We start from the raw sequence: 13,836 nt of genomic DNA on the forward strand, positions 1-13,836 counted from the left end.
GGCCCGCGGAGTATCCTCCACATTTGCGGACCGTCCTCACAGTAATAAATATACCAACCCAAATAGAAAAATCACTACCATATATTGAAGAAACTACAAAACATTCTTTATTGATGAACCATAAAATACACAAACAATAAGTTAAAAACAGGACAAAAACAGAGCCTTCACAGAAATGAATGGAGTAAGAAAAACTGAGCAGTGAATGGTCAAGGTAAATACACAGTGTCAAGGTCCTTCAGGAGAACTACAGGTAGAATCAGGCTAGTCAGCGCACATGTGGCTATACTCGTAAACAGGTGTAAGTTGGTAGTAACAAACGCACATTGCAGTTAATATTATTGTAGTAGCAAAATATGTCCAACATGAAGTATATACATACACAGATAGTAGATGGTAACAGAAGAGGGACCAGGACCAGACCACAACTGCTGACCCGACGAGCGTTTCACGAAGCCTCGGTGAAACGCGTGTCGGGTCAGCAATGGTGGTCTGGTCCTGGTCCCTCTTCTGTTACCATTAACTATCTGTTCATGTATATACTTCATGTCGGACACATTTTGACCGCTTGGACAGGGTTTTTTCCTGACGTGTCCTTTTTCTCAAAATTACAGTTTCTTTATTTAATGTAGTAAGTGCTTTTAGGGGAGAAAGAGGTGCTACATGCCGAAACCTTATTGCATCGCACAGACTTCATGGGCAATGAAGCAGGAAAGCAATTCTGAATAAAACTGACAAGTCTGTGAGCATATATGTGTATATATATATATATATATAGATATATATATATATAGATATATATATATATATATATATATATAATTCTAAATGCTATCCTCCTCTAAACGGCAACACTGCTCAGATTTTCCTGTCTTCATTTAGTTACAAATTGTAGATGATGGTGCAATAATGGAGGTTCCCACGGGACATTAGGTTTGCACAAAAATAAATATATATCAATAGCTTACAAATTAGTCTTGCTAGCTGCTGGCGCTGTGTTTAGTATTGCTAAGTAAAGGTTTTTGTTTGCTGGGTCAGCACTCAATTTGTTTTTTATTTTTTGTTTCCAGGCTGTGGTCAGATATACTGAACATGGCTCTCAAGCTTGTATACAGTACTAAATATTGAGGTCTTCTATATCCCACTGTGTTAAAAGGGAAGACATAATGTTGAATTGTCATTGTTCAATCCAGTAACACATATTTTTACAAGTACTTTGCAGTTAAAAAAATTTGTTTTTAGAAACATAAAATATTAACCCCATCCCTCTGCAGAAATTTTTTCTGCATTTTCGTTTTCGCTTTCTCTTCCTCACCTTCCAAAAGCCATAACTTTTTTATTTTTCCATCAATATAGCTGTATCAGGGCTTGTTTTTTGCGGGATGAGTTGTATTTTTTTCACGGCACCTCGTAATGTACCATATGATGTACTGGGAAACTGGAAAAATTTCTCTGGGGTTGAATGGAAAAAAATAGTGATTCCTTGTTCATTGTTTTTTTGAGATTCATTTTTTTACGGCATTCACAATGCGTGTTAACTTTATTCTGCTAGTTAATACAATTACAGCAAAACAACATTTAGATATTTTTATGTTTTCCTACTTTTAGAAGGAGAAAACAAACTGTTGAAAATAAAATTTGTTTTGTGTCGACATATTCTGAAAGACATAAAAAATTTTCGTCGATTAAGCGATGTTAGGGCTTATTTTTTTATTTTTTACAGGACGAGCTGTAGTTTTCATTAGTACCAATTCATAGTACATGTAACTTTTTGATCACCTTTTATTCCATTTTCTGCAGGAGATGAAGTGACCCGAAAAACAGCAATTCTGACATTTGAATTTTTTAAAGTGTTCACCGTGCGGGTTAAATAATCCTATATTGTAATCGTTCAGGTTTTTAAGGACCCGACGATATTCGTTATGTTAATTTGTTTTTTTACATTTCTTTTGGGGGAAATATAATATTTTTTTTATATTTAAAAAAAACTAACTGTATTTAATTTTTGTTTTATAAGTACCCATAAAGGACTTGAACCAGCGGAATTGCTTGCACGATATACTGCAATACTAATGTATCGCAGTATATCATGATTTCTACAGACACCGCAGGGCTTAATAGACCAAGGGTCTAGCAAGTTGAGAAGAATCCGTCAGTTGCGTTCCTAGGGGAAAAATAAAACATTGAGAAAAAGTAATATTCACAAGACATAACATTGTATGCAATTATTATAAATTCTAAATGTAACATTACTGTACACCTGTAATGTCCCCATTCAATCAGAATTAGAGGTGGCCGAATATTAAGCGGTGATGTCACTTCTTAGTTGAATCCAGTATATGAACCTTAGAAAACATATTATTGATCTGAAGATGGGGAGGGTGAAAACGCATAATCTGTTGACATTAATATAAGAAACTTGATAACGCTTAACAGATTGATTTTATATGGGGTTAGACGTGTTGCACTGTCAGTACAACTAAACGAGTTGAGATCATTGACCACCATCCATTACCTTTTTTGTGTATCCACTCTAATTCCCTTCTTCTTAATCTAGTTAGTTTGTTTCCTCCTCTTCTATGTGTTGACATATATTCCACTAATACGAAATGTATATCACCATCTCTATGGTTTGTCTCAACCTTGTGTTTTCATTCCGGCAAGTCCATTTTTTTTTAGAATGAATAATTGATTTGTGTTTGTTAATTCTTAACCTGCTTTCAAGTGTTGTTTCCCCAATGAAATATGAGTTACATGGGCACTGTATAGTGTAAATTACATGATCTGAAGTGTAGGTGAGAAAGTATTTAGTTTTGTATTGAATGCTTGTTTGGGGATATACAAATATTTCACTTCTGACCAAGTTGTCACAATTGCTACACTTGAGGCACGGAAAACAACCTGTTTTCCTAAAGCCCTAAAAGGTTTAACGATTCCTATGTAAGGGCCCTACATCCGCATGGACCAGATGAGCTTTTAAATTTTGTAAGTGTCACGATCTGTGGGTACAGAGACCCTTTGGGCCATACATCTGTAGCGGGATGGCAGCTGGCCAAACAGTGCACCAAGTAAAATCTATTGTCCGAGCAAGGGTACCTGTGGTATTACAGACAGTAACGATGGCTAGGCTCAGATGGGACCTTGGCAGCAGACACCAAGCGTGGAGTAACACAACACGACTCCAACTCTATTAAGGCACAGGAACAAGGTAGCACGGGATACAGGTAGCAGGAATGGGAACACTGGAACAGGAAAACACTAAGGGACCATTTGCTAGACTGACACGGGAAAACACAACAATGCTCACGCAATGAGTGAAGGGGCAGGGCCCTTCTTAATGTCCAGGGTGATTAGACAATTCTAAACATGTGTGCGCGCTGGCATTTTAAAAGGCGCAGGGCTGAGCTCGGGCGCGCAACCTAGTGGTCACTGCAGGCCAGGACGGCCGCATGTGCTGGCATTTCCGGGAAGGAAGGCGTTGGCAGGATGAGAGGAGTCTGCGGCCGCAGAGGGACTTTTAAACTCCGAAATTGAGTGGAAAACACAATCTAAAACAGGCCAATCTTTTAGAAGAATTTTCCCTATATGATCGCTAACATTTTATGTAAGGCTGCGTAATAAAGACAAATAAATACAGATATGAAACAAGGAAAAAAAAACAAGCAAACAAACATCGTAGACATCCAATACAAATACAGTATTACGTAGTTGTACATTGTCTTTAATTTAGCGTCCCTAAGGAGTCTATGGGCTCATACTGTACATTTATGTGCCTACAATTTTATACGGAGACACAAAGAAAAAAATCATGGCATGCTCCATCACATGCTGTATTATGGAGGTATTCTCCCCCCTAAAAGCACATTCAGCGATGCCATCTTCATACAAGCCATCTTCATAGACCCTTAGGCCTATATTGTAGGCAAGAGGGGTCTTGCATGTGATTATTTCACATAATACTCAGGTTTGACTGAATCATTAACTATGAATGGACACATTTTCTGTTGAAATAATTTTTAAAGACTTTTGTCTGTTCTACATTGAAGGTGATGAAGTTCTAGAATGGAATGGAAAGCCTCTGCCAGGAGCAACAAATGAAGATGTTTACAACATAATTTTACAATCAAAGTCAGAACCACAAGTGGAGATCATTGTGTCACGACCCATCGGGTATTTTATTGTTTGTATTTGAATTGTTTATATATAACAAAAGATATATGGGTATGTGTATATATATATATATATATATATATATATACACACAGTATATAGTACGTGCGTGTGTGTATATGTATATATATATATCTATATATGTATATTAGCTGATAATTCACCTTGGAGGAGTAAAGATGGCCTTTTCCAATGAAAAACAAAAATTAGGTCAGGATTATGTAATCCTAGAGTATATTTTGAACTACTTCATACTGTTTTGCCATCGTATATGAATTTGCCATTGTATGTGGAAAAATTAGAATGAAAAGCTAGCAAGACCCGTTAAACTTTGGATTGGTGGGAGAAGCATACATCTCTATTCTTGCCATTAAAAATGCCAGAAACCGCAAGAGACCCTGTTAAAGTAATCGGTGACCGTTTGAATGTGTTGAGGGCAGATCTTTCAGAGGTTAATGGCTTCTGTTGTAAATAAAAGTAATGGCTCTAGTGTAAACAGTGCCTTAGTAAAAGAAAAAATAATTGTATGCAAGAATAAATACTTCGTACACCTAACTCCTATCTGCTCCTTTTTGTTCCTTGTAAGGGCATGGCCAGACGTGGCAGAATTGCTCTGGAATTCCGCTGCGGACAGTTTCTCCATTGCTTTCCACAGCTTTTGAGTTAGGTTCGTGCACACGTTGCGGACCATAGGCTGCGGTGTGGAATTTGGTGCCGCAGCATTCACTGGATGTTGCGGACGTGTAGCGGACTTGTTGCGGACTCATTGTGGAATTTCTCCATTGAATTCAATGGAGATTCAAAATTCTGCAATGACGTCCGCAGATGTTATGTGTGTTGCGTAGCGTATTGGTTTGACGAACATGACATTTCTTCATTCTGGCTGGACCTATGTATTTCTAGGTCTACAGCCAGACTGAGTCCCCATGCACAAATAACGTAAAAATGCCCGTAATCACGGGCCGTTATTACGGCACGGGCAGGCCCATAGAAGTCAATGGGGCTCCCGTAATTACGGGTGACTACGTGTGTGCACCCGTAATTATGGGAGCGTTGCTAGGCGACGTCAGTAAATAGTCACTGTCCAGGGTGCTGAAAGAGTTAAACGATCGACAGTAACTCTTTCAGCACCCTGGACAGTGACTTCCGATCACAATATAGATCAACCTGTAAAAAACTACCGAGAACTCCCTGCTTCTTCCTCCAGTCCGGCCTCCCGGGATGATGCTTCAGTCCATGTGACGGCTGCAGCCACTCACAGGCCAATCACAGGCTGCAGCGGTCACATGGACTGCCGCGTCATCCAGGGAGGTCGGGCTGGATGTCGAAAGAGGGACGCGTCACCAAGACAACGGCCGGGTAAGTATGAATTTCTTTTCCTTTTACTAGAGAAAGGCCTTCTCTCTATTCTGCACTGATAGAGAGAAGGGAAGTACTCATTACCTGAAGACGCAATGGCTAGTCCGCATCAATTTAATGCCCATTTTAGGCAAAGCCGCAACAGAATCTGCAACGCAGATTATGTGCGGCATTGATGCAGACAGTGGGGGAAGAAATACGCCACGTCTGGTCATACCCTAACTGGTCATCCTTTTGTGTGTAGCCTTAAGTGTCACTGCTCTAATACAACTCCATGTTGTACGTAGCCATAATAAAGCACCTATAGAGGTGCATGGGGCCTTGCTGTCCTTTTGTATGCTATATATCTTAGACATACAGCATTCGATGGAGCATCATATGGCGGCATGTAGTACGGAGACCTACCAAAATAACATTTTCAAAATTGTTAACCTTGTCTAATTTTTAGACAATATTAATAAGTCTGCCCTATTTATTTTTTTCTGGTAAAGCTCCTTGGAAATATTCCTATAATCTGAACTGCTACTGCTAAGGAAAATCATCATGTTTATCATTTAGAAATTCTGTAATGTTTGTCTTAGGCTTCATTCACAGAACTGGCAGGGATTACCGGATATTACCGGAAACAATAACGCATCATGCTGCACTATTGTGTCTGGTAAAATTAGGCACATCTTGATGGAACGCCGACGGTATCTATTAAAGTTATTGGGTTCCGTCGGCGTCCGTTGTGCAACGAAACCGTTGCTTTCGTTACTCCCTTTTCCCTTGTTAGATCACTCAGTGTGTAATGAATCTATATAATATATGAGTTTCACTTTTTGAATTGAATTACGGAAATAAATTAAGCTTTTGATGATATTCTAATTAATTGAGAAGGACTAGTGTATGTATATATACATAAATATATATATATATATATATATATATATATATGTATGTATGTGAAAAAGAAAGCTGCACAGCCAGTAGAATGTGGGTGCAATTCCGTGTTCCACAAATGTAGAGCGTTTAAAAAAGAGGCAGCATTTCAACGATAAAGTGAAAAAGGTATTTTTTTCATTGCTTTTTACTTATTTACTTCCAGTGACATTCCAAGGATCCCAGAAAGCTCCCACCCTCCATTAGAATCTAGTAGGTGCTTGTTCTTATTTTTGACATGTTGTTATGCATGTTAATGTAAATGTGCTGCTTTAAGGTTTTGTGTGTGTTTAGTTGCTGCACCACAGGACTAGATAAATCATTTGCAATGATAAAATATCCTGCGTGATATGCTAGACCTAGTACTTTCCATTGCCTTTCTGAGGGTAGGAACACATTAGGCAGATACATTGCATAAAACTACGCAGCGTATCTGCCCTGGTACCCGCAGGGAATTCCATCCGAAAAACCGCACCAAATTGTGGTGCAGTTTTTGGGCAGCATGTCTGCTGCGGAAATTCTGCAGTTTATACCGCAAAGGCTGCAGCAGTCACATGAGAAAAAACATCACCCCAGAAGGCCAAGTTGTGCTCAGAATAGAGGATCGCGTTGCTTGGACTCTGGCCTAAGATAAGTATGAAGCTATTAATTCATTTAAAAAAAAAAAAATATATATATATATATATATATATATATATATATATATATATACACTACCGTTCAAAAGTTTGGGGTCACCCAGACAATTTTGTGTTTTCCATGAAAACTCACACTTATATTTATCAAATGAGTTGCAAAATGACTAGAAAATATAGTCAAGACATTGACAAGGTTAGAAATAATGATTTTTATTTGAAATAATAATTTTCTCCTTCAAACTTTGCTTTCGTCAAAGAATGTTCCATTTGCAGCAATTACAGCATTGCAGACCTTTGGCATTCTAGCTGTTAATTTGCTGAGGTAATCGGGAGAAATTTCACCCCATGCTTCCAGAAAGCCCTCCCACAAGTTGGATTGGCTTGATGGGCACTTCTTGCGTACCATACGGTCAAGCTGCTCCCACCACAGCTCTATGGGGTTGAGATCTGGTGACTGCTCTGGCCACTCCATTACAGATAGAATGCCAGCTGCCTGCTTCTTCCCTAAATAGTTCTTGCATAATTTGGAGGTGTGCTTTGGGTCATTGTCCTGTTGTAGGATGAAATTGGCTCCAATCAAGCGCTGTCCACAGGGTACGGCATGGCGTTGCAAAATGGAGTGATAGCCTTCCTTATTCAAAATCCCTTTTACCTTGTACAAATCTCCCACTTTACCAGCACCAAAGCAACCCCAGACCATCGCATTACCTCCACCATGCTTGACAGATGGTGTCAGGCACTCTTCCAGCATCTTTTCAGTTGTTCTGCGTCTCACAAATGTTCTTCTGTGTGATCCAAACACCTTTGTCTGTCCATAACACTTTTTTCCAATCTTCCTCTGTCCAATGTCTGTGTGCTTTTGCCCATATTAATATTTTCCTTTTATTAGCCAGTCTCAGATATGGCTTTTTCTTTGCCGCTCTGCCCTGAAGGCCAGCATCCCGGAGTTGCCTCTTCACTGTAAACGTTGACACTGGCGTTTTGCGGGTACTATTTAAAAAAGCTGCCAGTTGAGGACCTGTGAGGCGTCTATTTCTCAAACTAGAGACTCTAATGTACTTGTCTTGTTGCTCAGTTGTGCAGCGGGGCCTCCCACTTCTCTTTCTACTGTGGTTAGAGCCTGTTTGTGCTGTCCTCTGAAGGGAGTAGTACGCACCGTTGTAGGAAATCTTCAGTTTCTTGGCAATTTCTCGCATGGAATAGCCTTCATTTCTAAGAACAAGAATAGACTGTCGAGTTTCACATGAAAGCTCTCTTTTTCTAGCCATTTTGAGAGTTTAATCAAACCCACAAATATAATGCTCCAGATTCTCAACTAGCTCAAAGGAAGGTCAGTTTTATAGCTCCTCTAAACAGCAAAACTGTTTACAGTGGTGCTAACATAATTGCACAAGGGTTTTGAAGTGTTTTCTAATCATCCATTAGCCTTCTAACACAGTTAGCAAACACAATGTACCATTAGAACACTGGAGTGATGGTTGCTGGAAATGGGCCTCTATACACCTATGTAGATATTGCATTAAAAACCAGAGGTTTGCAGCTAGAATAGTCATTTACCACATTAACAATGTATAGAGTGTATTTCTGATTAATTTAATGTTATCTTCATTGAAAATTACTGTGCTTTTCTTGCAAAAATAAGGAAATTTCTAAGTGACCCTAAACTTTTGAACGGTAGTGTATATATATATTTTTTTCTCACTTGCGATTCTTGCCGCAGAATCACAGCATTTCCACCACAAAAGTCGCAATACATGCCTCTTCGTTGCAGGTTTTAACTCCCCATTGAATTCAATGGGGAAAACCCGCAGCAGAAGAGAAGTGATTCCGCAGCATAAATTTACATGCTGCGGCTTAAAAAAACACACTGCGGGTCAATTTATGAACTTTTTTTTGGGCTGATTTTTTTCCGCTGTGTGTGGATGAGATTTGTTAAAACCTCACCCACACTGATGCTACTGTAATACGCTGAAGATTTTCCACAATGAAATTCGTTGTGGAAAATCTGAAGTGTTTCCGCCTAGTGTGTTCCTACCCTGAAGAAGTTTACAAAAATACATATTGAAAACTGCAGGGGTGGGGCCCAAGATAAATGTGCCAAAATAAGAGCCTTTTCATAGCAGTGCTACCATGCTATCAGCCAACAGTGACAGCCACACTACCACCATGAGTACTTGCCAGAATGTCCTCAAGAATGCGAGCCGCAATGCCCCAACTAAAACTAGCCACATTGCTCTCAATCATTGCTATGTCACAGTGCTCTTATTATTGCTGGCCACAATGCTCCCTGTAGTACTAACTGCATTGCCCCCCCCCCCCCCCCCCCCAAGAGTACTAGCTACAGTGCCCTCCAGCAGTCCCTAAAATACAGGAAATTACATGTAAGCAGTCACCAGAGGGCGCACACATCGACATTACAGTGTGAATTTTCCTCCATTATTCTTCTTTCCTGTAGTATAAGCAGCATCACAGACATTAGGGGTTAACTCCACTGTCTGCTATGAGTTAGAACATGTGGTAAGATTATAACTAAACAAACTCACGTCGCGGTTTAAATGCATTTTATGCCGCAAATCGTGGCTAAACTGCATGGTTGGAATGGGCACGGACACCTACTGGTTTTATAGCAAGAGGTAATGGTGTTCTTAAGCCAACAAGCAAAAGTACATTTAGAGGCTTTTGCGCTCTCTTAGGCCCACCGATGGTGATAACCATATTATCCGATCTCCTGAAGGACTGAGTTCTGGGCAAATTTACATCTAGCCATCTGTCTATGTCCACAGTATTCAGCCTTCTATCCTACTCTGATGCAAATTTGGTACAATAGTTTGGTAAAACAATCTCCTGATTTATGTTCTTAAAGAAAAATATTTTTTTGCTGGATGGAATCCCTCTGTCTGATAGATAAATATGTGGCTGATAGGGTCTAAATTTCACCTACCCTCTTCACCAATATTTATGGAAACAAGGAAGGCCACCGGCCACCTACAGGACAAGAATCTCTCAAGTACCCTTTCTGTAGAGGCTCAAAGGGCTGATCACAAAGCCTGACAAGAATGAGTGGAAGATCCCAAGTAGGAAAGGGATTAAATTGCCTAGGCCTCATTTTCTGCACTGCCACCACAAACCGCCTGGCCAAAGGATTTTTTGGCCGAGATTGATGAGATCTGTACTTTGATGGTATTTGGCATATGACCTCTATCTACCCCATCCTTTAGGAACTGCAATACATCCAGTAGTAATGATTCTGCTGGGACCACCTCTTGAAGCTATGAACTTGACGTAGGTCCAATTAATAGCAAGACCTCTGGATTTTTATCAAGGTGGAGATCAGGGATTCAGGAAGGTCCAGCCTGCTTGGAAGCCTCCAGTATGTTCTCTAACTCATTCTGAGGAGCAGAGGGACACATTCCTTCTTGGGCCAGTATAAAATGACCGCTATCACAGAGGCATTGTCTTTCCTGACTTTTGCCAAGACCATGGAGGTCATTGGCACAGGTGAAAACACATACGCCAGGTTGAAATCCCACTGAATGGAGAACACATCTAGGGCAAAGAGTCTCTCCATAGAGAGCAGAACAGTGACTTTCATGGCTATTAGATCTACACTGTCTAGCCAAAAGTATGTGGACACCTGACCATCACACCTGTTTGAGCTTGATGGACATCTCATACTAGAATAATAGGCGTTACTATGGAGGTGGGCCCCATTTTGCAGCCATACAATCCCCCACTCTTCTGGGAAGGCTTTCCACAAAATTTTGGAGTGTATTTGTGGGAATTTGTGCTGATTCAGCCCAAAAAGTATTTGTGAGTTCAGACACTGATGTTGAACCAGAAGGTTTAGCTCACAATTGACATTCCAATTCATCCCAGAGGTGTTTGATTAGGGTTAAATTCATGGATCTGTTCATTTCAATTCCTCCACAACCAACTTGTCAAACCATGTCTTTATGGACCTTGCTTTGTGTACTGGGGCACAGTCATGCTGTAACAGAAATGGGCCTTCCACAAACTGTGCCCACAAAGTTAGAAGCATACAACTGTCCAAAATATCTTGGTATGCTGTAGCAGTAACACTACCCTTTAATGGAAATAAGGGCCCCAGACCATTATCCCTACTCCGCCAAATTTTACAGTAGACACTATGCATTTCATTAGGTAGCTTTCCCCTGGCATCTGCCAAAACCAGATTTGTGCATCCGACTGCTAGATAGGGAAACGTGATTCATCACTTCTGAGAACACATTTCCACTGTCCAGTGGCGCCGATCTTTACATCACTCCGGCCGATGCTTAACATTTGACATGACGAGCTTAGGCTTGCTGCTTGACCATGGAAACACATTTCATGAAGCTCCTGTGGTGATGTCACTTCAAGAGATAGTTTGGAATTCTGTAGTGAGTGATGCAACAGAGGATAGGTGATTAATACGTGACACTAGGCGCTGTTTATTAGTTCTCCAAACGACTTCACATTAGCACATAAGTGAGACCGCTGAAATCAGCGCGTCTGTCGCTACTTCATGCTGCCCTCAGCAGAATACCCTAGGTGACAGGTTCCCTTTAAAGTCAATAGTAAAAACTGCTTGAATTACAATATAAAACGATAGAAGTGACTTGACTGGGTTCTATAAACAGTTCATATACATCTGTGCGCTAGTTCTTACAAATCCCCCACAATGTATCCAGTAAACGTGGCTCATGTTTACAAAGCCAAACATGCATTATATCAAATGCTGCTTGTGTGGCGATGAGTCACTGCATCCATATAACCCATTTCCCAATGTTTTATTTTTCTTTAGTGGCTTTGTGCAATCCAGTTTTATTGTGCCGATCATTAATTAATGCACTTTATGTACAAGGTTCTAGTTCCTTTGAATCTCAGAAGATGGACAGGCCTTCAATATCTGTTATATCTCCAACTAGTCCTGGAGCTCTTAAAGATGCACCTCAGGTCTTGCCAGGACAGCTGTTTGTAAGTATTTGATATAATGCTAAAATACGATGTCATATTTCATTTTACCTCATTTTTCAGTTACACAGGCATGTCTCCAGAAAAATATGACCAGGGAATACTCGTGTGATATTTGTCCCCTAACAACATATGGCACAGATGTGTAACTTTGCACTTTTTTGCAGCAGGCAGTGGTTGCAGAATACAGTATACTCCTTTTACTCTAAATTTTACTTTCTTACATATCAGTTACATAGTGGGGATGAGGCCCATTAGAAAAAATGTAAATCCTCCAATTTTGTTACAGAAGGGTACACTTGCCTTACTAAATCTTGTAGTAGAGAGTCTGGTGCCCCCCTTCCTTGTATGGTACCAGTGTGTACGTTGTGTGGGGTGGAGGCCCTAAAGTTCAGACTGTTCATGGGAAAAGTGGATGGCACAACAAAGATATGCTCCGAGTCCCATAGCATTCACCTAATGCAATGTATGTGCGTTATAATCAAATATTATATGCCCTGGCTAACAAAGGGGAGTTCTGAGAAGGTACCCCCTATTCTGACATCTATGTGCCCTAACTTTTAGAATTACAAATGATTATATCTGCATTGTTTGTCCTGTCCGATAATCTGAAGGGCGTCCGCACACGTAAATATGTCCTGGAATCGTTTTTCCCTTTTTAACTGCCTTATAATGGCCAAGATGCTTTTATTAGCCCCATAAAGTCAATTCTATGTTACAGCCCATTACCGCCTTTAGGACAAAATGTGTTTCCTACTGTGTGCATTATGTGTCCTCCATTCTTTACTTAACTGAATACTCCCTAATGGACACTAAAACATTCTGGAAGTCTATCAGCAGAAAAGCAAGATTTACTACAAATGGTTCAAATGGCGCATAACACAAACAATGGTTTCCCTGTCTACTAAGAAGCAGCAAATCAAGTCAGGCTCTATTCACACTATGTTTGAGGCATATAGTGGAGGTATATTGTCTTTCTAAAAAAAAAAAAAAACAATGCTCAACTGCAAAAAACTTATGCAACTGCCATTGACTTGTATTGTCAAAGAACGTATACCTTAACATACACATTCATTTGCAATATTGAATTGCATGGTAGACTGCACTTTTCAGTACTGTCAAGGAACAATATCCAGATATAAAGCTGTCAAACAAATGGACACTTTCAGCATATTCTATGGTACATCCCAAAATACATTAGGATAAAAATGTTTACATTGCCCATAGATGTTATGTGAATAGAGCCCTATTGGTACTGGGAGACATCTACACCATTCATTTCATATGGGTATATTGATTCACTGTGGATCCATCTCTGTTTTTATTTAAAGCACTCCATCTTTGAAGTGTTTTTGTCTCAATTTTTTTTGTCTTTCATAAAAGCAGTTTTAGGATAATTTCCTATTAGGCTTATTAATAACAAGGCTGCTGATAATGACAGTTGTGATACTACTTTGAGCCACACCATCATACAGAATGGGAAACATGTGGACACACAATTTGGAATTTTCGGAACTGTCAGATGACACTTTGTTGAAGGTGGTGTTTTTGGTATTATACAGGAAATTGAATATACTATGTTTTCACTGGTAGTAATTATATTTCATTTGTTTTAGGTAAAATTATTGTATGATAAAGTAGAACATCATTTAATAGTCGCTGTGCTACAAGCAATAGATCTCCCACCGAGGCCAGACGGACGCCCCAGGAATCCCTATGTAAAAATGTATTTTCTTCCGGATAGAAGGTAATAATGCATCTTTTCTTTCCTTGT

The 13,836-nt window shown here is 39.8% G+C and overlaps 1 protein-coding gene across 12 annotated transcripts in view; it reads left to right on the forward strand.

Moving 5' to 3' along the window:
• RIMS1 (regulating synaptic membrane exocytosis 1) overlaps nucleotides 1-13,836 on the forward strand; it is a 318,140-nt gene that overhangs the window by 147,843 nt on the left and 156,461 nt on the right. For 11 of the 12 annotated variants that reach the window (XM_075862025.1, XM_075862029.1, XM_075862026.1 and 8 more), the window contains 4 exons: nucleotides 4,047-4,170; nucleotides 6,617-6,663; nucleotides 11,953-12,065; nucleotides 13,679-13,809. In XM_075862025.1, the coding sequence (XP_075718140.1) occupies nucleotides 4,047-4,170; nucleotides 6,617-6,663; nucleotides 11,953-12,065; nucleotides 13,679-13,809 (415 nt within the window). Of the gene's footprint in view, nucleotides 1-4,046; nucleotides 4,171-6,616; nucleotides 6,664-11,620; nucleotides 11,640-11,952; nucleotides 12,066-13,678; nucleotides 13,810-13,836 lie in introns of those variants that run through there. The other variant, XM_075862027.1, reaches the window with a different exon arrangement.

The sequence above is a fragment of the Rhinoderma darwinii genome, chromosome 4 (genome assembly GCF_050947455.1).
Source record: "Rhinoderma darwinii isolate aRhiDar2 chromosome 4, aRhiDar2.hap1, whole genome shotgun sequence".
In the NCBI taxonomy this organism is placed as follows: Eukaryota; Metazoa; Chordata; class Amphibia; order Anura; family Rhinodermatidae; genus Rhinoderma; species Rhinoderma darwinii.